Source organism: Suricata suricatta, chromosome 15 (genome assembly GCF_006229205.1).
Source record: "Suricata suricatta isolate VVHF042 chromosome 15, meerkat_22Aug2017_6uvM2_HiC, whole genome shotgun sequence".
NCBI lineage: Eukaryota > Metazoa > Chordata > Mammalia > Carnivora > Herpestidae > Suricata > Suricata suricatta.
In genome coordinates this window covers 41,489,071-41,514,032 of record NC_043714.1, presented here as the reverse complement: position 1 = coordinate 41,514,032, position 24,962 = coordinate 41,489,071, and the positions used below count along the sequence as shown (strand labels likewise).

Sequence of the window (24,962 nt, the reverse complement as noted above, 5' to 3'; positions counted from 1 at the left end):
TGTTCTCATAAACAAAAAAGATGTCCATATGTAGAAATATATTTTTATGAAGCCCAAATAAAAGAGGTTTTCAAAAGCTAAGAATAATCTCATTAATCCAGTGCTTAGGAAAACTGAGCTACTGAAGAAACTCTCATTACTTCTAAGGAAGAAATACAGTAGGAAATAAATAAAATAGGGAAGTAAAACTTTTAAAATTCTTAACAATACAATGCAGATTGTGGTGAGTTTGTGACTGCCTGTTTTAACTCCTGTTAAGATACAAATAATGGGGGCACCTGGGTGGCTCAGTTGGTTAAGTGTCCCACCCTTGATTTTGGCTCAGGTCACGATTTCAGGGTTTCTGAGCTTGAACCTTGTGACAGGCTCTGTCAGGCTCTGCACTGAAAGTTCAGAGCCTGTTTGAGATTCTCTTTCTCTCCCTCTCTCTCTGCCCCCACCTTGCTCACACACACAGACACGCGCTCGCTCGCTCTCAAAATAAATAAACTTATCTATTCATCAGGCGATGGAACTGGAGGGTATTATGCTGAGTGAAACAAGTCAGTCAGAGAAAGACATATGTAATATGTGGATCTTGAGAAGACTTAACAGAAGACCATGGGGGGGCGTGAAGAGGAAAGAAAACAGTTACAAGCAGAGAGGGAGGGAAACAAACCATAAGAGACTCTTAAATACAATGAACAAACTGAGGGTGGATGAGTTGGTGGGGGAGAGGGAAAAGTGGCTGACGGGCATTGAGGAGGGCACTTGTTGGGATAAGCAGTGGGTGTTGTATGTAAGCCAATTTGACAATAAATTATATTAAAAATAAATGAACAAACTTTAAAAAAAATTTTTTTATGTTTATTTATTTTTGAGAGACAGAGAGAGACAGTGTGAGCAGGGGAGGGTCAGAGAGAGAGGGAGACACAGAATCTGAAGCAGACTCCAGGCTCTGAGCTAGCTGTCAGCCCAGAGCCCGATGCGGGGCTCGAACGCACGGACCATGAGATCTTGACCTGAGCCGAAGCCGGACACTTAACCAACTGAGCCACCCAGGCACCCCTCTGACAAACTTTTAAAAAAGATACAAACAATGGAAAGTTCATAGTTAAGTCCAATCAATCAGTTTTAATTTGGTGTGAAAGAAATATCCATTTCTGTGACCATGGAGAATTTTCTTAACCATTTTGAATAAAATGGGATGAGAGGTGCTGGATGGCTCAGTCGGGTGAGCATTTGACTCTTGATTGTGGCTCAGGTCATAATCACATGGTCATGAGATCCAGCCCCACATCGAGCCTCACATGGGGCTCCACATTGGGCATGGAGCCTGCTTAAGAGTCTCTCTCCCTCTCCCTCTGCAGCCCCCTCAAAAAAGGGGGATAGAAATAGCTCCCCATGGAGCTAGAACCATGCCCTAGGGACTGCTCCATACTTAGCAAATGGAAGCATGGTGGTTTATAGTCTTATTTCACATATGTGGGCTCATCCTCTATGTACTGGTCGTCACCTTGGATTTTCACTCAACACTAACTGCAGATTCTATCTGTATTGATGTATATACTATCAATGTGAAGGACATTAAGACATGAAGCTGCATATAATTGATCCCCATTATTCACAGATTCTGTATTTGTGAACTCGCCGACTCACTAAAATGTATTTGTAACCCTGAAATCAATACTTAAAACAAAATCCATACAGACATGCTCAGTGATGAAAAATGTAGCTCGCCTGATGTGCACACTGCCGCTGGGGTGGGATAAAGTGAGACCCCACCTCCTCCTTTCAGCTCTCAGATGGTAAACAATTGTCCTTTTTGAGGTCTATTTGGTGCCTTGTTTTTTTATTTTTGTGCTTTTGTGTTGGTGATTTTGCTGTTTTGCATGCTCCCCCCGCCCCCAACACAGTGTCGAAGTGCTAGCATCTGCTGATGAGAAGCGCTAGTGACGTGTGTCTGGTGCTCCTGGGTGCAAGGCGGTTGGTGCCTTACAGGGAAAATGTGTGCCAGATAATTCGGGCTCTGGTGTCAATAATAGTGCTGCTGGCTGTGAGTTCAGCATCAATGAATCAACATGTATATTAAATAAGGTGCCTTTTAAACACACAGAACGAGTTCATGTATTGATTAGCTAACAAAAATGTGGAGACTAGAGGCTTGTAGGAACCCAACAGGAGTTGTGGTTCAGTATTTGCAAATCCAGCCTTCACCAGGACTTTATAGAACATAATTACTGAGAATAATGAGAATTGACTGTATATCTTAGATTTTATCAAATACGTTAGACCTGGTTTATTCCCTTCAATTGCTTTATCTGTCGGTCCTATGATTCTTTCTCATTTTATTTAGCCATTTCCCCATCAGCCGTCATTTGCGCACTCCCAAATTTTCACTCCCATGATGCTTTGATGAACGTTCTCAAACACATCTCCTCAAGCACGTGTGCAGTTGTTTTGCTAGGCCTGGATCCTAGTTTGAATAGATGTGGCTCACACCAGCAATGCAGGAAAGTAAAAAACTTCAGCACTTGGGATTATCAAAATGTTAAGTTTTGACAGCCTTATGAGTGGAGAATCATGACATACTCCCCCCGCCCCCACCATGCTACCGTTTCTAGAAACTGCCCTTCCTTCTCACTTCAAGTGCACGGGGCCTGTAGGAAGTGCCCATGTGTTGGTATGAGGCAGCTTCACTCCTGAATGCCATTGAGCAGCACAGGGTATGACCATCAGAGTCCTTTCTTAACACAGGAGCTAGAACTGAGGGAAAGGGGAGTTCAACCAAGGGCAAGTACATGTTGGGGGCTGACATGGTGCACATTTTCTGCTCATGGAACACAGAGGAAGGGGAGGCAGAGGAAGAAGGTAGAGAGAAAGTGGGACTGTCATTCATTAATATGACATATCATGTATATGAATATATATTCATTAAAATATACCTTATTTCCATGAGGTAATATAATACAACCCTCCCCCTTAAAAGCTGGTTCAAACTAAGTTTCTGATACTTTCAAGCAAAAGAATCCCAAATATTTTTACTAAGATAACATAAAAATGTTCCATCTGTAAAATTTTATGGATAAGTGACTGGTGTTTCCAAAAAGCAATGGGGTCCTGATGCCCCTGCTGTCCTGTGGGACCGACCTCTGTGGTGTGACTGAAGGGGAGGTAACCATCCTGCCATCCACTGGCCAGCAGTGGGCGCATTTCTCAGAAGGCCTGATAGGTTGTAACTGGGTCAAGGCTTTGTGCTCTGGGGAAGCAATCACTAGCTGGCAGACTAAGTCATTGGCAAGACAGATTTAAAAAAATTTTTTTAATGTTCATTTATTTTTAAGAGACAGAAAGAGAGAGACAGAGCGCAAGTGGGGGAGAGGCAGAGAGAGAGGGAGACACAGAATCCGAAGCGGGCTCCAGACTCCAAGCTGTACGCACAGAGCCCGACTTGGGGCTTGAACCCACAGTCAGTGAGATCGTGACCTGAGCTGAAGTTGGATGCTTAATTGTCTGAGCCACCCAGGCGCCCCCAGGACCGGCTTTTTTTTTAACTAGGAAATATGAATGTGCACAAATACCTATTAACAAATGCAAAAATGATCAAAGGGATGGTAGGGCTGACTGAGGGTCTAGAAAGGAACGATTACTGGGTACATAGAGCCAATGTTTGTTGAAATCAATCTGGCCTCTCGCTTAACACCAGAGCCCCAAGGGCTGTAGCAAGTGTAGACTTTGCCCAGACCGGTTGATGAAAGGTGTGTCTTAGGAACACTACTGGAGCCTTCAGTGCCTGGCCTGGGCGGGGTGGGGCTGTCAGGGTCGGAACAGCCAACCCCTGGGCCCCTGATGCCAGGCTTGGCTTATACAGCAGGTAGCAGGAGGTGACTTCAAAGCAGCCCTACCCAGGTTACAATGAGTCATCGGAGAGCTCAGGACAGACCTGCATTTTTCAGCCGCTAAATTCAGTGTCCTCTCTCCCTGGGTGGCAAAAATGGCAGAGCCCAGGATGTGTAGGTTTTGGTCATCTTGTAGACAGGGCCTCAATTCACAGGCTACCTGGTCTCCAAGTTCCTCTGGTGCCCTCAGGGGTGGCCTGAGAATACAACCTCAGTAGTCTCCCCCTCACTGCGGGCTGCGGTGGGAGTTGACTGCCTGCAGACATAAAGCCCCCCGCTGTGCCCAAGTTCAAGTCCACACAGCCAGTGAGAGCCAGAGCCAGGTCTCCCACTCAAGGGCAGTCTGGCTCCAGAGCCTAATCTCTTCCTACGTGCATAATAAAGGACCTGCTATGACCACACAGAAAGACTGCCCGGCTCCTCTGATCCGCAGATAAGCAGCATTTTTTAGCTCTGCTCCAAGCGCAGGAACCCCGGCCCTTCTGCCCTCTGAAATCTCAGCCCTACCTGCAGCGCGGCCTCCACTTCCCTGCCTGCCCCTTCTCACATTTTTCAAACGTGGGTCACGTCTCCTTAGCAGGTTACAAAATTAAGAGAAAATCTGGACTAGTTCTTTGCTGCTATTGTGGTTGTTATTGTTGTTGTAATGAAACAGAAAAATCAAATGAAAATATCTTTTCTTTCCTGGCTCACTGGTGTTGCCCGCCCCTCTCCCCTCGGTGAGCCAGGAAGCTTCTACTCATCATTCAAGTCTTTGTAGCGCGTAATGGTCAAGATGTAGGCTCTGAGCCAGAGTGCCTGGGCTCACATCTCAACTGTACCGCACTGCTGTATGACCTTGGGTACATCATTGAACCTTGCTAGGTCTTAGTTTCCCTTTCAGTAAAATGAGAATTATAAGAGTACCTACTTCACAGGTTTATTGTATGAATAAAATGAGTTAATGTAGGCTAATGGCTCAAAACAGAGCTTGAACATATTAATATCAACAAATGGTAAAGATTAGGGTCGCCTAGGTGGCTCAGTTGGTTAAGTGTCCGACTTTAACTCAGGTTATGATCTCACGATTCATGAATTCCAACCCCGTACCAGGTCTGTGCTGACAGCTCAGAGCCTGGAGCCTGCTTTGGATTCTGTCTCCCTCTCTCTCTGCCCTTCCTTCACACTTTCTTTCTCTTTCTCTCTCTCAAAAATAAATAAAACGTTAAAAAATTTTTAATAACTATATAAATAGTAATGATTATTATCATCCCCTTTTAGAGCCCTCCAGGAACCCCTACGGAGGCCACATATTCTCTGACCAGAATTCCCTCCGTGGCTCCCTGCCCTCAGTCCTCCAAGACCTCCAAGGTGCACGTTTTGGAGAGCCAACATCCCACTTCTCTGTGATGAGAGCATCTTCCCACCAGCCTGGAGCCCTCAGGCCTGACAAACTGCAATCCTGCTATTCGAAGTTGCTTATCCTTTCTCAGCCTCAGTCTCCACTTCTGTAAAATGCGAATAATAATAGCATCTGCCTCAGAAGCCTGTTACATGTATAAATGAAGACCATACGGAAAGCACCTAGCCCAGGACAAAAATAGCTGTTGTTATCAGAGTGCAGCCTAGTAAATGTTTAAGGGACAATTCCGATGCCTGGAATTTGGAGGAGGTCCGTTGCTATGTGATAACCGGAGTGCAGACCAAAACGGGGGCCGCCTGCCTAACGTGCTGGTCCTCCATGTGCCTGACTATAATCACACAACATGGTGCACGCTGAACAGGGCTCTCCAGTGGATGACACCCATTCACACGTCTACTCTGTAGGTAAGATCCCCATTTCACAGAGTTGCAAAGTATTATACAGCTGACAGGTGGAGATGCTGAGACTCGTCTGCTCCTCACCCTACCCTACACAGCTTCCTATAAATTCCAGGGTGCATGTCAACCTCACAGCCGGTTACCTAGCATGTCTGGACTGTGGAGGTGGCCACCAGAAAATGGTTTACCTTAAAAGAGGAATTTATAATCCCTGACATGCGGAGGAGTGAAATGAGCAAGAGCTTTGGAAGCAGAAGCCATGACCTCCTGGCTATTTGTTCCTGGGAATTCACATATGCAGTTTACTATGGTGTAAAGAGGGAGGGATGGTATTGTGTTGCCTCCCCAGATTTTTGTGGGGATCAGAAGCAAGAACAGAAGGGAAAGTGCTTTACAAATATTAGCTATTGCAATCTTTACTGCACTGCTGATTAAGAGGCCCCAGGACCTCCTGAACCTTTCAGGATGGTTGACAGGTTAGCACAGCAGAACCCTGCCAGGTGATGGGACCTGGCCTCTTCCGGGCAGGCAGAGCAATTGGGCTCTGGGGCCCCACAGATAAATGGCAGAATCCCAATATTTTCTTCAAGCTTCCAGATTACAGCAAAGTGCGGGGTTGAGGATCCAAACTGCCTTTTAATTTTGCTGCCTGACCAGAAAGCACACAAAGAACTTCTTACTCAGATAAGTCCACGGCCTCAGTCTCATACTGCCTTTCCATTTGCTGATAAATCCAGAGTGCTCATGAGAGAACTCCATTGACTTTTTCCAAGACAAATGAGTAAGCCCATCAATACTGTTACGGAATCAATTTCTTTTTTAATATTTCCAGGAAAAGGGGAACATAAATTCTGCAGAAGTAATTTAAAGTCATAAACCTTAAAATGTGTGCAGCGCATTCTACCGGTTGCCATTGACCAGGCGACCTGGGGCCACAGCACACCACAACACGGCCCTTCTGCCGCGCCAGGCCAGAATTCTCCAAGTGACATTGCAGAGATAAAGGTTCTTTTTCCTTCATGGCATTGATTTTTTTTAAGTAAATCTTTTGACTTGAGAGTCAAGAAACAATGGAGTTTCTGCTTTTTGAGGTTAGTTCTCAGCAAAGGATTAAAAAAAAAAAGAACCACATCAAAACACACCATCTTTCCTCCCTGAGGCTTCAGCGGGAGGAGCGGGGGTCCCAAGGCTGTGTAGACTCTGAGAACAGAGTCAGAGCCCTCAGGGCCCTGCTCCTGAGGAACTGGAGATGAGTCTGGTCCTTAAGCTCATTCTCCACTCACACTCCCAGGGAACACTAGTTATTTCAAAACAGATCCTTCCTTTTGTTTTCCAGTCAAGAAAGGGACAGGTAGAGGGGACAGGGACAAATGGAGGTGGCCAAGGCAAGACTAGACACTGTTTACCAGGTCAGAAGGCACGCCTCCAGTTTCCAGGAACTAGAGGGGAGGCTGGGTGCCCCCTGAGCCCCTGCCATCCTCAAGGAAGAAAGGACAAGAAGCCAGCTGCAGAAGAAGCAGGAAAAGGGACAGGCCATGTGGACCTGCTGCGGAAAACTGAGGAGGAGCTCTGGGCACAGGTAACTGAGCACCGTCTGGCAAGGAAAGGAGGGAGAAGCCCTGTGGAGAGTAGGGTTAGGAAGCAAGAGAGGGCGGAGGAACCTTGAAGCCGAAGGGAGCTCAAGGATGAGGGCAGGTCCCCCTCACAGAAGGAGGGGACCGAATCTCAGCTCTCCCTGTGCGATGGGCCTCTTTGAGGAGAAAATACCCAGCACTCACACCACCACGGGGCAATAATGCTTGGTATTCGACCCCACCCAAGGAGACACTGTGGAATTTTTTTGTCCTCTTGTTCCCATCTCTACTCCAACTCATGAATTCTGACTTAGGGAACGCCAGGACAGTCCAATGTGCTGGAGAAAAGCTTTGCCCATCTACTCGTACTCATTCTGCAGTCTGGGTTCAAATATCCCTTCCCCAGAGAAATCTCCCTGGGCACCCTGGCCTAGGTTGGGTCCTGCCCTGAATTCTTCCTCCATGACATCGTTCCGACTGCAGTTACTTACTTATCTGCATCATTATATCCTTGCTGTCTCCTTGGCCAGAGTGTAACCCCAGGGCAACACCGTGTCTATCCAGGCCTTTGCCGAGCACCCCTTGTCGGCACAGTACCTGGGACAAGCTGGCACAGAATCAACACAAGGAGAGGAAAGAAGGAACCCCAATGATTCCCCCCGGAGGAGCCCCAGAGGAGCAGCACTTACTGCACAACTTGCTCTGGAACACCGAGGTCAGCGACTCCATCTGGCTGAAGTTGGCCACCAGGAAGACATGGTCCTCATGGGGCTCACTCCCGATGGCCTTCAGTGTGTTGAGGTCTACCTGGCCCACGCCAATGGCAAAGATCAGGATGCCTGTGTCCCGTGCCTTTGCAGCCACCTCGGCCACGGAGTCCTGTGGCCTCCCATCAGTCACGATCATTATGACCCGTAGCACATTCTCCCTCAGGGGCCGGGCCCCCTCTGCTTCTGAGAATGCGATGTTCAGGGCATACTGGATGGCCAGCCCCGTCATGGTGCCCGTGGACAGGTGCCTCATCCGCTTGACTGCACGCTCCACTTCAGACTTCCTCTTGAAGGTCTTGAGGGAGAACTCATTCTTGACGGTGCTGCCGTACTGCAGCAAGCCCACTCGGGTGACGTCAGGGCCGATGTCCAAGAACTGCAAGATGTCCAGAATGAACTCTTTGACTTTTGCATAGTCGTGGGTGTTGACGCTGCGGGAGCTGTCGATGATGAAGACCAAGTCTGCCCGCTTATTCTCACAGGAGCTCTCTGGGGAAAGAGGAGAGGTCAGACCCATTATCAGAGGGCGAAGGCCAGTGCCCCGCCCCACCCCCAACCCCGGCTGTTTTTGGGAATCCGAGGGCTGGGGATCACCTTCCAGACCTTTAATCTCCACGGGTTTTTCTTCCTTATGCGAGGAAGCTGTAAGGGTAAAAAATGTGCATGACTGGGTGATCATGAGTATTGGCTACAAACAGATACGATTCATTTTTGCAAGATAAATGCACACTTCAGTTTCTAGAAAGTCATCAATGCAGTTTGTAGGTGGGCACACACCTGAGCGGGGCCCAAATGATTTTATTATTGACTGCATGCCAAGTAAGCTTGGCTGGATACTGCAGTGAATAAGCAAGAAGCCTACGGCGGGGAGCAACATTAAGGTGCTTACTATCGACCTTGGGAACTTAACTCATGGAACAAATGAGAGAATAATTAGTGTGTGCTGGCCCTAGATGTTCAGAGAACGGGATGTTAGCAGGCTGGGGTCAAGGAGATAGGACGTGAACTGGTCTCACGTGGTGTCTGCATCCAGAGAAGGAACATGTGGAAAGAGACAGGTGAACAGAAGCCTACGATGGCATTTGTGTGGGGGAAATGGAATGAGCGATGACGTGCTGCTGGAGGGGCAGATAGGAATGGAGGCGGAGGGCAAGCGGAAGCCAGCTACGAAAGGCCTGGGACATGTGTGCCTAAAACCACGGGTGAGGAGCACAGGATATTCGCATCCTTCGATTAACTCAGCTCACCTGCAGGCAGGTTACATAATAACAAGCCGGCTGAGGGCGGCAGTGGTTTGCAAGGTGAGTGATGCAGACCACAGCTGCATTAATCTGGTTGGGGGTGGAGGGGACTCAACCTTAACTAGGGGAGCGAGTACTGAAACTGGAGAAGGGATCGACCAAGAAACAAAGGACACAGTTACGTGGGAAAAAGGTAAATGTTAAGTCTCTCCCTCACCCCCACCATGCTTATGCCATTAGCCCCCAAACAAGAAGGCTGGAAGACATCTGAGTCTGTGGGTGAAACGCTTCACATCCTGGGAAGAGGCTGATAGGGGATGAGGTGAGAGTCCTCAGACCTCAGAAGGTAGGGGAGTTTCTCACATGTTCGCAGCAGGGGGGGTCCTCCTCCCCTTCCCAGACTCTGTAGCTAAATCCAGATTTGACAGGGATTAGAAAAGGGATCCTAAATGCTTGCCCTAAATCCCAATCACCACAGCTGCAAAAAAGAGAGAGAAAGCCAAATGTGAAACAGTGAACCCAGTCATCAAAATGAAAAGTGGGAAAGGCCCATGAGGTCATCCTGTCCAGGCCAGCCTGCCAGGCTCTGACTCGTCCCGAGTGCCTGCACACACACCTCGTCCACTGTGGCCTCACAAGTCTTCCGATTTGGGGGCAAGGAAGCACCCCCAAACCATAGTATTCTGCCAGGAGACCAACCTTGTGCTGCACCCACACTTAAAGCTGGGGCTGTGTGAATTCAAAGTGTGTTTCTCAAACCAGAGGCCCCAGAAACTGCCTCTGAGAACTCTGGGAGAAAGATCAATATAAAACCTGACGTTTGTGGGATGTTTTAAAATCTATTTTCCAGAGCACATTCATCACTATGGGCTCATTTGCTTTTCAGAACCTGCTCTTAAGGGGAAAGTGTAGTGTCATCACCCCTTTGGATACATGAGAAAATGGAGGCACTGAGAGTTTGAAAATCTTAAACAATATAGAAAGAAACCCATATGGAGACAACACCAACACCCGCATTAGGCGGTGGGGAGAATTCAAGGAAATGATGTGGGTGAAGAACGTAGCCTTCGGTTCTGCATGTGGGAACCCCCTTATCTGCCCACATCACCCCTCATTTGTCTCCTGCCAGGGCCAGGCTGGGGAATAGAAGGCCTCACAGACACCTGCCCTAGGAGGCAAGCGGCTGAAATCCTGAACCCCAGGGGCTGCGTCCACCCCGAGAAGCAGCTGGAGGGGGTGCCTCTTGTGATTTTCACAAAGGTGCCGATGGTCTAGCATACAGCCCTGGGTCCGAGCCGTGGATGACAGTCCCGCAGTTCCCAGGGCAGAAGACAAGGGCCAGGACCCAGGCTGGCCCCTCTCCAGAAGCTACCCACACCCCACCCTTGATGTCTGAACCTACTTCAGGGAGAATGTGACCCAGTGACCTCCACCCGCTGAGGAGAACTACAACGAGGCTCGGCCCCTGCCATGGAGGAAGATATTAGGGAAAGGCTCCTGGGAAGGGAGAGAGGAGACAGCAGACTGGCCTCCTGAGGTCTCTTCCTCAGGAGCTTTTTGGAAGCAGGAGGTCCTCTGGGGCTGGGGGTCTTTGCTGTGGGTCTTAGTTACGGTGTCAACATCCCATCAAGCACCACAGTCCATTGAAAGGGAAGCCTGGAGTCCCATGGGGAATTATGTGCTAAACTGGATTAGTTCCCGTCGAAACAAATGTGTAGTTTCCACAATGCTGGGGCATTTACAGAAACACCACAAAGGTTCAAAATGTTGTGGGGGCTGTGACCGTGAGCTGAAAGCTAGTCCTGGCAACCCCAGTGACCAAGGGCTCCTCAGGTCTTTTAGGGCCTTGCAGCTTGTCCCTGAGAGGGCCGGTTCAGTGGTTCTCAACCTTGAGGTGCCTCCCAATCCCCTCAAAGATTGTTAAAAACTAAGAGCAGTAGGCCACAGCTCCAGAATTTCTGATTCTGTAGATCTAGAGTGATACCTGAAAATCTGCATTTCTAGAGAGGTCCCAGGTGAAACTGATGCCGCTGGCCCAGGGACTCCACTTTGAGAACCACTAGTTTAGGTACCAGAGGGATCTCTGGAGAAAAGGAGTTTTGGCAAGTCTGGACCTCCTCATATCACGGTGAATTCCCCGAAGTGGGAAACCGTCTCATTCATCTTCCTCACCGTGCCAATGGGAATAGAGTAATGTCTTCAGTTAGCATTTGTGGAGTTAAATGGAATTCTGGGTGGTAGAGTAAGGATGCAGGTGGAAAGGATTGAGCCAGAGCAGTCAGTTCAAGGAGGTGGATGAAAACCACAAAGTCAGAAAGCTCTAGAGCAAGTGTGGATTCAGCTAATAGAGGCATAGATTCTAGACCCAAATCTTTGCCATTTTATGGGGAAGCATAGCCACTTTTGATCTTTGGTTCATAGACAATATCAGCTTGGTCGGTACTGGGGGCATTCTGAAATATTTGCTGCGAAGAACCCTACAGCGTTTCCACGTGGGGACTGCTAAGAGGTGTTTCTAGACTCTCCTCTGTGTATGTTCCTTTGACGTATAGGTTCTGATAACCTGCACCCCGGTCCCCCTGGCCTGGGAGAAGAGCACACAACCTTCCTCTGGCCCCTCATGACAGACTTTCAACAGCACTGGATGAGGGTTTTTGGGCACATAATATGTCATCCCTTGAACCACAAAGTGACAGTCTGGACCTTGTCACCTGCACTTCAGTACTGTCAGCTCGTCTTCAAAGCCCACAAGTTGGGCAAACAAGTGCTTCTTACCCCTGAACCTGAGCCAGGACAATTTCAAGCAACATTTCCACCCCCGCGGGATTACAGTGTGCAACCTTGGAACTATTTCCTCTTCTCAGGGTTGTGGACTTGTCACTAATCAGCCTCCCTTGCTCTGGCTAAATTCAATCATGGCCATGTAATTGTACAGTAAATATTTGGTGCCGTCTGCCTGGAAAGATCCAAGCATGTTTGGAGAAAGAAAATATGTGAATATCTATAATAAGAGTAAAATAATTTCATCCAGAGACTGAAAAGGAGCTCACCCTGAAATGCTTAGTGATAAAACAGATAGTCCTATGACCCAAGTATAAATCCAGCCTCTGGCACCTTATGTCCATGTGGTCTTGAGCCTCTCCTTAACCTCTCTGACCCTTAGTCTCTTCTTCTGTGAAATGGTGCCAACAATACCTCTCAGGGATGTTGTGAAACTCAGAAGAGTATAATAATAATTTATAGCTACTGTTTATTGAGCACTTAATAAGTACCAGGACCCTGTTGAATATTTTCCATTCATTGGCTTATTTATCCTTCATGTTAACCTTAGGGAGTAGGTACTGTTACTATTCCCACTGACAGGTGATGACAATGAACTTAGAATGGCTAGCAATAACTCAGTAATATTTAAGGAGGAGGGGGCCAGGATCTGAACCCATTTTGTCTGGCTCTGTACCTCCTGCTCTTAACTGCCAAGCAATACTCAGGAAGGATTTTATTCTTTTAGACCTGCCATTTGATACACCTCAAGATGCACCAGGACTGCACTGGACTTCTTCCCTGGAATCACAGCCTGAAAGCTATGGCTCAAACATGCCTGCCTCCTGCCAAGTGCTTCTCTCTGCTACATGCCTATTTGTCTTTTTAAAAATTTAGTAAAATGAGGGGCACCTGGGTGGCTCAGTCGGTTGAGCGTCCAGCTTTGGCTCAGGTAATGATCTCATGGTTCATGGGTTCGAGCCCTGTTTTGGGCTCTGTGCTGACAGCTCAGAGCCTGGAGCCTGTCTTCTGATTCTGTGTCTCCCTCTCTCTCTGACCCTTCCCTGCTTACGCTGCCTCTTTCTGTCTCTCAAAAATAAATAAAACATATTTTAAAATTTTTAATAAAATGGTAAAACAGATGCTTGCCTCCCTGAATAGCAGTAACCTAGTAAGCCAGGCTGCTGGTCATTTCCATTCTCATTCATTTAACAAGTGCTTGTCGGGAGGGGGGAAAATTGAAGGATGTGTGATGCAGAGCCCAGGGAAATTGCATCCCATAAGCATTTGGTTTATGTGAATTGAGGTATTTGGGCTGGTCAAAGAAAGGCAACTAGAGAGACAGACAGACCAAGAGAAAAGACTACCATGTGGGGCACCTGGGTGTCTCAGTCAGTTGTGCACCTGACTTAAGTTCAGGTCATGATTCGTGAGTTCGAGCCCCACATCGGCCCCACTGACAGTGTGGAGCCTGCTTGGGAATTTCTCTCTCTCTCTGCCCCTTCTGTGCTTGCTTGCTCTCTCAAAGATTAATTAAAAAAAAAAAAAGACTGCCATGTAACACAGCACCATGATCCTACCCAGTGTCATGCTCAATGAGTACATGTCCACAGATGCCTGAGACGTGGCCCCTGCGGCCATCTCGTATGGTTCTGTCACCATGTGCCTCCAGACCAAGACTAGTTCTTGGGACTTACAGGTGGTTTCATGGGCATTTCAGAGGCAATTTAGATGATTTTTTATCTTATGCCCCCAACGGGACTTAACCTGCAATGCCCCTGTATTTAGGGCACTAGGTTGGGGCACGTGCTCCTTGGCCAGGGCCGCAAAGAGCACAGTCAAGTCCCTCCATCTCCAATTCCCTTATTAGTCAGTCGCCAGCTGCTGTATGGCCCCTGCCAGACATCTGACGGTACAGATCATGAGCTATGGCCTTCTTTGAATCCATTATGCTCTACTCACATCTTCCTAAAGAATCACTGGGGAATATCCTGAAAACTTGATTCTATTCTATTAGGGAAACACCCTGAACTTCTTAATGATATCTAAAACATACCTTGGACTCATTAGCAAATCATTCCCCACTTGGTAAGATTTTCCAAACATTCTTCCAAATTCTGGGGCACTCACGGGTCTCTCAACACCACTACGTACAATGCTGGGAGCAACTGCTAATAAGCCAAACTACAGAGTCAGGACCAGAAAGGACTTTTGAGTGCTGGAACAATGAGTCAAAACTAACAAGACGAAATCTAATTGGTATAAATGTCAAGCCCTGCACATAAGGCTCAAAAATTCAAGTGTATAAACCATAGGGAAAGAACGTCTGCCCTGACAGTCAGTCATGTGATAATATCTCAAGCCAGGATGGCAAATCCCAAGCTTTGCATGCCACCCACCCCCCACCCCCAACCCGGCTTCCAGCCCTGGCACCTGTGAGACCCCTAATCAATCCTAGGCTCAGAATCAAAGTTCCACCACAGTGCAGCTCCCGGCCCGGCACCTCACGTTCCTTCCACCTGTGTCTGGAAGGGGCTTGGGGAATGAAACTGATTTGCCAAACAGACCTTTTGCAATTGGGCCTGTTATATCCCCAACCGCCAACCATAATGCCCCAACCATCTCATCAGTAGCTTTCCTGGCCTGAAAGAATAGAGAGACTCTCCCAACAATAGAACTCACTCTTCTCTTTACAGCAGAACTTTCCCATAAATGAATACTTTGGTGAGTTTCATTAATCAGAGTCACAATAGATAAACCTGGCAGCTGTAAATCTCAGGATACTGTTTCATCAAAGCAATTCCTTTCAAAGCCACCACCCTAAGGGTCACTGACAGCAAGATCAATAATGTTCATGGGAGGGGTGCCTGGATGATTCAGTGGGTTGAGCATCTGACTCCTGGTTTCAGCTCAGGTCATGATCTCACAGTTCGTGGGGTCAAGCCCTACATCAGGCTCTATGCTGACAGCATGGAGCCTGCTTGGGATTCTTTCTCTCCCTCTCTCTGCCCCTCCCCTGCTCTCACTCTCTCTCTTTCCCCCTCAAAATAATTAAGTAAACTTAAAAAAGAAGAAACACCTGAGGTGTGGATTTAAAATGCTGAGCCCTAGGCAGCAACCTAGCCCTAGTCAGTGAATTCACCCTAGTCAGTGAATCTGACTCTCTGAGGCTAGTGCCCAGTAATCTGCACTTGTAATTCCTTCAGTTGATTCTTGAGACAAATCTGAGAGCTCTGTCCCAAGGGGTATGTGAGCCAGAAAGACCATGTACCACTGAGCCAAAAGTCCAGAGGAGAAGATAGTATCAAGGGACCCCTTCCCAAGACCGGGAGAGACCTTGTAAATATGGCAACCATACATCCTGGATTTTCTCATGTTCTATTCTGATGTTGGATCATGTACATGTTAGATGTGTCCTGGCTTTCGACTGGGCTCAGAAAATAAATAAGGCAGGCACCATTATTACCCCCAATGCTGACGCTTAGAGTTTGAATGATAAGTCCACTGGCACAAGGCAAAAGAGTGGTAGTGGAAGAAGGACTTCAAACCCACGCCAGTCTGATGTTAGTACCAGCACTGCTAGCCCCTACTTCCTAGTACATGATGTGACATAAAGAGTCTCCTGTGAACAGGAAAATGTCCCAGAGAAGAGCCTTACCTAGGTACAACCCCTGATTGCCAATTAGCACATTTTCCCCCTCAATAAAATCTGGGGAGGACTGGCAGCAAAGACTGGATGAGCCCCAGGAATTAAAGCTCAACTCAAGACACACTCCCCTAGAGCACATGTCCTCTTCACTCTCGACCCTGGGCCAGTGCCTGAGGGGGAGAGGCACCACTGTGCCTTAGCCGGGGGGACTCATCTGCTGCACGTATCCATGTCCAAAAGTGCCTTGTGCATCACCAGGCAGTGCCGACACCAAGCCCTATTAGTGACAATGTGCCACAATGTCATCCCACAAATACCATATTTACTGGCCTGCAAACCCACAAAAAGTGAGACAGACCTCTGGGGTCACAACTGGGTTTTATTCATCTTCGTTTCACCAATGCCTGACTCAGGCCTGGTACACACAGGGTAGAGAACAGAAGGCACCATGGGCAAACTACAGTGCTGGCACTGTTGGTGTTGACAGTAGATAATGCAGTCCCTGGCCTCAGGGGGCTTACAGTCCAGGGGTTCGGTGAGACAAGCATACAGAAGCCTGCAGAATGATGCAGGGTAAAGTGAGTCATTATTGGTAATCCTAATCATAACTCATGCTCAGCTAGAACAGCCTAACCCTCGGCATAAAGAAGAGTTGCTAGAGATTGTAATTCTACGAGGAGGCACGGGTAGCAAAAATTTAGAGCAAATATACACTCTACCTCTTGGCCAACTACCAAAGAGAAGAGTAACAAGTACAGCCAGATGGTGTTGATTTCCATGGCCTTCCCCCTTGGCTCCATTCATCCTGCTTTGAGTCCTGGTTGGGGAAGAAAGAAGGTGGAAGTGGGCCGAGGGAAGGGATGTTGTGGCTGGCCAGGCCCCCATTCTGCCAGAGCCCCTCCAGTTTTTCTCTGCTCTGTGTGTTCTTTTTTTTTTTAATATTTATTTTTGAGAGAGAGAGAAAGCAAGGGAGGGGCAGAGACAGAGGGAGACACAGAATCCGAAGCAGGCTCCAGGCTCTAAGCTGTTAGCACAAAGCCCGATGTGGGGCTCGATCCCATGAACCACGAGATCATGACCTGAGCTAAAGTCGGACCCTTAACCAACTCAGCCACCCGGGCACGCCCCTATGTGTTCTTAATCACAGACCTGTCTGGCCCAATGAGCTGTGTAAAAAGCAGTTGATGCCATTCGAGACACCACGTTCCAACTGCTTCTCTCAAGAACGCATGAGATACGGTCAGAATGTCAACCCCTATCCTGTTAGGTTCTTTCCAACACACACAAGCTGAGCCAAAGCTCCCAGGCAGCAGCTGGAATGCCAGCTTTGTCATGTTTGCTCCGCGTGTACCTTCCTCAGCTGTGACCAGGGAGAACATTTGCAGAGCAGAGAGGAGGAGGATGGGGGAGATGGATGTTAGCTGGCTGTGGAGACACACACTGGGAAGCTCTTATGCAAAATATACTCTCCAATGTCACAAGGAGACTTCGCCATTGTTGCTCTTTTTCAAAGAAGGCTCTGGTAAATGAACTTGCATCTTTGGGTAGCAATGAGGGATTCTGGATTTGACACCAGCTCAACTTTCAGTCGTCCCTGCTGACTGTCATAAATTCCTTTAGGAACACAGCTCTCGGAGGCCCTCAGGGAGTGTGTACCAACGAGCCAGCAAAATGGAAAAGAAAAAAAAAAACATGCCACATCACACCAGTCTCCTCTAGTAACTGTTACATGAGCTGAAAGAAAAGACATCATAGGAGGCTCAACAACCGTGGTTTCCAGAGCCCTGGACAATTTTCTTTGCGAAGGAGCCAAAGAGAAAGCTGCCCCACTTTCACCCTGGAGAAAACAGTTTCCAGTGAACTGAATTTCCTTGCAAGGTAGAGCAGTTTGCTAAAGTTTCATCAAAAAAAAAAGATGCCCCTCACATCTTCTCTCAGAGTTTGTGGTACAAACAGGCTTTCTCCCAATTGATAAACAGAAATATAAAGAAGCCCTAAAACAATCAATGGCTTTAGAAGTCACTGAGCTGACCGTATAGGTACAGAGCGAGTTTGATATTCTGTACCGAAATCTCTCTCGCTGTCTTTCTTTTTTTCTCAAATTGAGAACTGACTAATGTCTTAAAATTGTAACCTACACACACATATACACACCCTCAAAACCCACCCGTCCCCCACCCCCCACAAGATAGCACAGAAAGTGATGGGGAAACAGGTGATTTCTTCTCTCTACAAAGTGAAAAACAGTGCAGGCAGCTTTAAAAAAGCAACCGGCAGTTAACCCATAGGAGCATTTTAACTTAATAAATTGAGCAATTGCCTCATCTGCTTTCTGGGAGTTCGGCAAATGGAAGTCGGGAGCAGAGCAGAGAGACCTGGGAATAGCAGTGCAGGGTCAGGCCAGACAGATAACAGCCAGGAGGCGGGAGGAAGGGGCCCCGAGGCGGAATCCGGCACTCCCCTCCCTGGAAGCGGAGGGTGCAGGCACCCACCAAGGCAAGGAACACAGGTTTCCCCAGCCCTGGGCCGGCAAAGGCAGAGTTGGTCTTTGGAGACACTTCTCTCATCATTCTGGTGTGGCTGGGTGATGCAAACATTATAGAACCCCCCTGTTTGTGCCACGTGTTGGGGATACAGTATGAGAACCAATCTCAGCCTGGGAGGAACTGACAACCTTTTAAGAAAAAGACAGATTCATAAGATTTATGAAAAACCTAAGCAACTAGAGTCTGGAGGACAGCACTGATCCCAAGATGGTGGAAAGGGAGATGCCGGAGAAGCTGATGGGCACTCTATTATTTTATAATATTATTCTGTTAGTATAGGACGAGCCGGTGTTGGCCAGGCAGAGTCGGGATGGGCACTTGAGGCAAAGGGTCAGTGTGAGCGAAGGCCTGGAGGTCGGAACAGGGTAGGGTGCTCGGGTGCACGGGTAAGTGCAGGTGGTGTGGTGCGGCTGGATCCCTCATGGGGGATGACAGGGCCAGGGAGGGAGGGCTGTGTGCACCCCCTATTGAGAAGTTTGGACTTCATGGGGTGCCTGGCTGGCTCAGTCAGTACAGCATAAGGCTCTTGATCTCAGAGGCATGAGTTTAAGTCCCACATCAGGTGTAGAGCTTGCTTAAGAAAAAAAAAGAAGTTTGGACTTCATTAAGGAGCCAATGGGGAACCACTGAAAAATTTTGAATGTGCCATCCCCTTTAGGGTACATTCTAAGGGCTCCTGACTCAGCCCAGACTTCACTCTTCTCCTTCCCTGGCCCAAATTAGAACCAGTCTCTCTAGCCCCAGCCCCTCACCTCAACCTTTCTTTCCCCTCAAGACCCCAGTCTGGTGTGTTAGATGTCAGTTAACATCTTCTGTGTATAAACTGAGAGAGAAGGCACCAGAGAGAATTTTAAGACAGCGCCTTCATCTTTAGGAGTTGAGTTTCTGCCCCGTTGGTATCTAACCGTGGAGCAAGTCTGCCTGAAGGACTTTCAAAAGTGGAGCAGACAGCTTAGATCAGCAGCTGGGCCTTCCTGACTCCTCTCCCCTCCAGTCCCGCTCTTGTGCCTCTGTTGCTCACCCCATTAATTGAGAGGTCACCTGAAATAGCAACTGATGGAACATCGGTTGGCATTCAGCACAAACTGCTACCTCTTTCAGGATTCTTTCAGTACCTCTTTCAGGAATCTTCCAGTACTGCTGGAGTGAAAATGACAAGAGCCTTGCTTCCCAGACCCCCAGGAAGCTGGGGCTCTGGGTTACAGTTAGGGACCACCAATTAGATGTCCTCACAAAGAAGGAGGCAAGGTGGAAGCTGTTTCTCCTGGCAGGAAAGGGTGCAGGGAGCCAGGCTTGGTGCTCTAGTATCTGCTCCCCAGCTTTGTAGATGCAGTTATGGTGACAGCAGCACCCTGATCCCAGCAACGGATTCTTGGGCGATGGCCCCAACTCCCACTTCCCCAATCTTTCCAACAATTACGTAAGTAATCCCTTTTTTTTTTTAAGTTTATCTATTTAGAGAGAGACAGACAGCTTGAGGAGGAGAGGGGCAGAGAGAGAGAGAGAGAGAGAGAGAGAGAGAGAATCCCAAGCAGGTTCTGCACTGTCAGCCCACAGCCCAATGTGGGGCTTGAACTCATGAAACTGCAAGATCCTGACTTCAGCCAAAACCGAGAGTCGGACGCTTAAACGACTGAGCCACATAGGCGGCCCCTGAAATCCCCTTCTGCTTAAAATACCTAGAGAGCTTTGTTTCCTGCATTGACCCTGGTGGTCCCCTCAACTCCTCAATATATCTGCGCTTTGCCACCACACTCATCCGCAGTAGGTTCCTACTGAGAGCTCCAAACACACTGGGACCAAAAAAAAAAAAAAAAACTACTGGGCATGCTCAGTGCTCTTCACCAAGCTCACCTGAAGGCCCAGTGCCTCCAAGCATTGTGGAGTCAACTGTCCTCCTCCACCCCCGAACCGATGCACGCCTCCCCCATCCTTCTCTCCCCAGTGACTCCCCCACCTAGATTGTTCTTACTCTCCAACTCATCTGGAAACTGTCCTCTCTCCACTTTGATATAATTTTTCATTTCCTCCATCCTTACTCAACTTGGCGTAGGTCTCCACTCCCTAAAATACACTGAGACAGTGGATTACACAAAAGGAAAACTACTGAGCCAGCTATTTGCTTCCTCGGAGCTCACAGCGCTTGGGTGAGCACTCGGCTCCAGCTGGGGTACTTGACTCCATTAAGCTTAACGCCTATGTTGGGGTTGCCATGGAAGCCGGAATAACATTTCAAGCATCCCTCACAGCCTTGGTGACTTTGGTTTCTAGGCTGTTCTACAAATAGTCTTTCTTGCAGCTGATCATTAAAATGAAGATCAGTTAATAAGACAGCATGTTTAATGAGCTAAAACGGTATTTGTTACCGACCTGATAATCACAAAGTACTTAGGATGTGCAAACTTTAAAACTGAAAGGGACCTTCAAGACAGGACTCACAGTCCCTATTTTACAAGCAAGGAATGTAGACCATGCAATGGTAGGGCAGCCTCCTGACTCACAGGCCACCCATGTTCCACCACCCAACACACACCCCCATCCTGGGCAAGTTACTTGCTCTCTCTAACTCGTCTCCTCTTCTACAAGATGGGGACAATGACTGCACCTGCCTCAGAGGGTTGTCGTGAGGATTAAGGAAGTGAAATTGTGTAAAACACATACAGTGGTGCCTGGCACAAAGTGAGAGTCAAAAGTCACTTATTGTGGTTATTATGATTATTATTATTCCCACCTGGTATTCTATTGAAGGCCAAATGGAAGCAACATGGCATAGCACAGAAAACAGGGGACAGAGGTCCATGTTCTGATCCCTAACCTGCCACCAGCTAGGTGACATTAGCTACATAAACTCCTTCTTTTATTGGGGGGGGCATGTCACTTTGATCTAGGGTGCTAGGGTTGGACTAAATGATGTCTCAGTTCCTTTCTAGTTCTAGTACACTATAGTGTTAAATAATTTAGGTAGAGCTGTTTCTTGACCTTTATAAATGGTTATATCCATATCTATAAGGGTGCTAATATTTACTGAGCGGTGGTTATATATTGACACAATGCTAAAGGTTGTACATGTATTAACTCCCCACTTTTTGCAACAACCTGTTGTCCCCATTTAACAGGTGGGGAAACTGAGGCACAGAGAGTTTAGAGTAATTTGCCCAAGGTCACACTGTTAGAAAGTGGTAGAGCCAGGATCCAAATCCAGGAAACTGACTCTAGAACTCATACTCTTCACAATTAGTCTGCAGGAAACAACAACTTCCACACACAACTAGACCAGGGTGCGATCCACATGACTTTGCATCACATGAATGTTCCCTAGTTGTAATGGTAGGGTGCTCTGCCGGCTGAATCCATAAATTCCCAGCAACTGGTACTGTTCAAGAAGGTTTCAGGAAACTTGCCACAAAATAAAATAATTCTTAGTTCTTCGGTACACTCCGAGAAGATCACCTCCACTGACATCCCTCACCGGGATGACGGCATTAACTTCCCATCCGGCCTTTGCCTTTGCCCCTCTACAGACTCTTCTCAGTCCAGCAGCCACAGTGATTCCTTAAACACAAGTGAAACCACCTCACTCTTGTTTAAAACCCTCCCGTGGTTCCCATTTTTCTGAGAGAAAAGCCAAAGTCCTAACCATGGCCCCAAAGGCCTGTGTTACTTTTCTAAACCACACGACTCTGGTATTGCTATTCTAAACAGTTCAGGCATGCTTTTGCCTGCTGTTCCCTCAGCCTGGAACATTCTGGATTCAGTGACTTGTCCCCTCACCGCCTTTGGGGACGTGTAGAAAGTGCCTCCTCTCAGTGAGGTCTTCCCTCTCACAATCTAAAATCCAGCCCCCCATCCCAGCTGGCACTCGGATCCCTCTTTCTGGCTTTCTTTTTCTCCATAGCATTTATCAACTTCTCTCATATATATTTTACTTATTTATTTTTTCTTTTCTGTTTCTTCTATTAGAATACATGATCCATGAAATCAGGGATTTTTGCCTATCTTGTTCCCAGCAATGTTCCCAACATCCCCATCCCTAAGTGACCTAACAACTATTTATTAGATGAAGGAAGGAACAGGTACATATATTTAGGGTCCCGTGACACGAGAAAACAGCATCAGAAAGCGACTTGACGAAGGTTTCTTACATTTCTTCTCACCTCGCAAAGGTGAGTCCTGGAAGAAAAGACTTGAAGCAGCAGGCCTGGATATTTCTATTTCTAAATGTACACAGCAACAGGATTAAATCTACTCTTGCTTGAGAGAAACTAAGAATCCAATCGATAACAAGGGCAAAAATAAGCATATATTACTTTCATAATAGAAAATGTTTTAAAAAGTGTTTAAAGGTTGGGGATGGACATGTACTCTAACTCTTGAGGCAAAAAAAAAAAAAAAAAAAGAAAAAGAAAAAGAAAAAAAACAGTACCAGAGAATAGAAGTGACGGGATCGATCTCCACATGCTATAGGGTACGGACTGTGCATGTGGATTTCACCAGCTATGTTTCAAGATCCCTAGAAAACTTCATAGAGTATTTACAGTACAAGTTTTAAATTGTGGTAAATACATTTAAATTGCATTTAATATGTTTCCATTTAGCATCCAAGCCTTAAATTGCCAAAAAAAAAAAAAAGTAATAAAGTTTAAGGCTTAGACGTTCTTTTTTAGCTTTTTTAACATGCACCAAGCATTTGGGTAATTTTTACTTGTCCTCTCATCTGTCACCTTAATTGCTACTTCCTTCTTTCTATTTTGTGTACTTTCAAGAAAATGGCTTCTCACAGTAGAGTGGACAGCACTGGAGGTTGACTACTTAAAGTTCATTCCTTTCCCCAACCCCTTCCTGCTCCCTTGCCTAAGATTCCAAGTAGCCAAGAGGGGCCCCTGAGCTCCAGGAGGATAGTCCTACCCCACCAGGAAGGATTCCTTCTGGAACCAAGCCAGTCATGGTCATCCATGACTAGGTCGTTGGAGTGGGCATGCAATCCAGTTTGGGCCAGTGAGGAGTAAAGAAAACACTACTGAAATTTCCAGAGAAGATTTTGGTCTCTGATCAAAGAAATGAACCAAGGAATGTAAAAGTCCTCTTTATTCTCTTCCTGACCATGATCATGGAAGAAAGTGATGTTCGGAGGCACAGCAGTCATCTTGTGACTATAAGGCAAAAGCCCAAGGAAGGAAAGCCAATCTCCTGGGATGACACAGCTGAAAGCTAGAAAGAACTCTGGCCTCCATGACAAAGCAGAGCCGCTGCCACAAACTGGGAATCACTGACCTCCAAACTTCTGGTGAGATATTTAAATCTCTTTTCATAAAACCACTGTTAGCTTAAGCCAACTGTAATTTCCCTACTACCCAGAGACTCCACTACTGATACCAAGCTTGCTCAATAAAAGCTGCTCAATAAAAATGTATTCTATGTATGACGGGATGGATCTGATGGTACACATTTTGACATTTGAAAAACTAAAATTAGACTATTTTGCTAAGTGTGCATATTTTCTAAAATGCTCATGTACTCAATTCAATAGAGGTTCTTCTTTAAGATCAATATCTAATTTAAGGTTAAAAATGGTTAAAAATGCTATTTTATGTGTCAGTATATGCTCAATAAAAAATACAAGTTAATAATACTAATAATATTAATAAATGTCATCTCTCATTCATTCATTCATTCAGTACACATTTATTGAGAGGCTACTATGCCAGATGCCTTAGACCCAGAGATGAAAAGACCTAATTCCTAGATTTAAAGATGTGACCATAGAGTGGGATCTATGAATTCCATTTTGCAACGCACAAAGTGGTTTTTAATAATAAGTGTTAAAATTGACAATAACAGCACAAGCACTTCCTGAATGTTTCCTCTGGGCCAGGCTCCACGCTAGCCCTCTATCTGCATGGTCTTGCCGCATCCCCATTCCCACTCATCATCATCCGCACTTTCCAAGTGAGACACCTCCTGGGTCTTGGGGTGGTTATGTTACTTATTCGTGGTCACACAGCGGAAAGCCAGAATTCACACTTATTAAAGTTAGCTACTGTTATTTTTAACACCAACTGACAAGAGTAGCGGCAGGTGTAGGAAGATTCAAGAGCCACAGTGGATTGGAAGCTCATAAGAAAATGGCGCAAGGAGATGATCAGGAGAAAGGAAGCCATCTTAGGCAGTCTCTGCAGAGCTAGAGGCTCCTGATCAAGGAGTGACCGGTCAAGACACCATTCTGTATTTAAAGGAAACGTAGGCAGGGTTATTTCTCCCACCTGAACTTTCACCTATAAACCAAACTAGCAGTTGAGCATCTGCAAGGGATGTCCCTTCGGTGGCCCCTTAGACACTCCAACTGAACATGGAATTTGATCTCACACAAGGTACTCAGTGTTTGTTGCGTGAATAAAAATTTAGTTGCTGTGGTTGTGTGTGGTAGTTTTACGTTGCAGCGGTTTGCAGTCAGGGCTTACATCTGTCTCGTCTGTCTGGAGCTGGGGCTGGCCTCAGCTTCAGTGGCTGGTTGGTTTATGGCTCCGTTCCAGCCCTGACTCAGTCTGACCACTGGCTGGGGCACATGTCTACATGAGAAGAGACCATGTGGTAGGAGGAGAAAAGAGCCCCCTGGGTCCTGGGAGACTTGGTCTTCCGTCGTAGGTACTGCTGGGGAATCACTTCACCTCTGGGCTTTGGTTCCCTCAGCCTAGTTCTCAACCTTAATTTGTACCAGGAACTTCATGGCACTCTGGTGAAGCCCAT

General features: G+C 47.1%; 1 protein-coding gene across 1 annotated transcript in view; it reads right to left on the bottom strand.

The window, feature by feature from the left end:
• MATN2 (matrilin 2) overlaps positions 1-24,962 on the bottom strand; it is a 119,319-nt gene that overhangs the window by 79,376 nt on the left and 14,981 nt on the right. Inside the window, exon 2 of the mRNA XM_029923881.1 lies at positions 7,942-8,511. Coding sequence (XP_029779741.1) covers positions 7,942-8,511 — 570 coding nt within the window. The remainder of the gene's footprint in view (positions 1-7,941; positions 8,512-24,962) is intronic.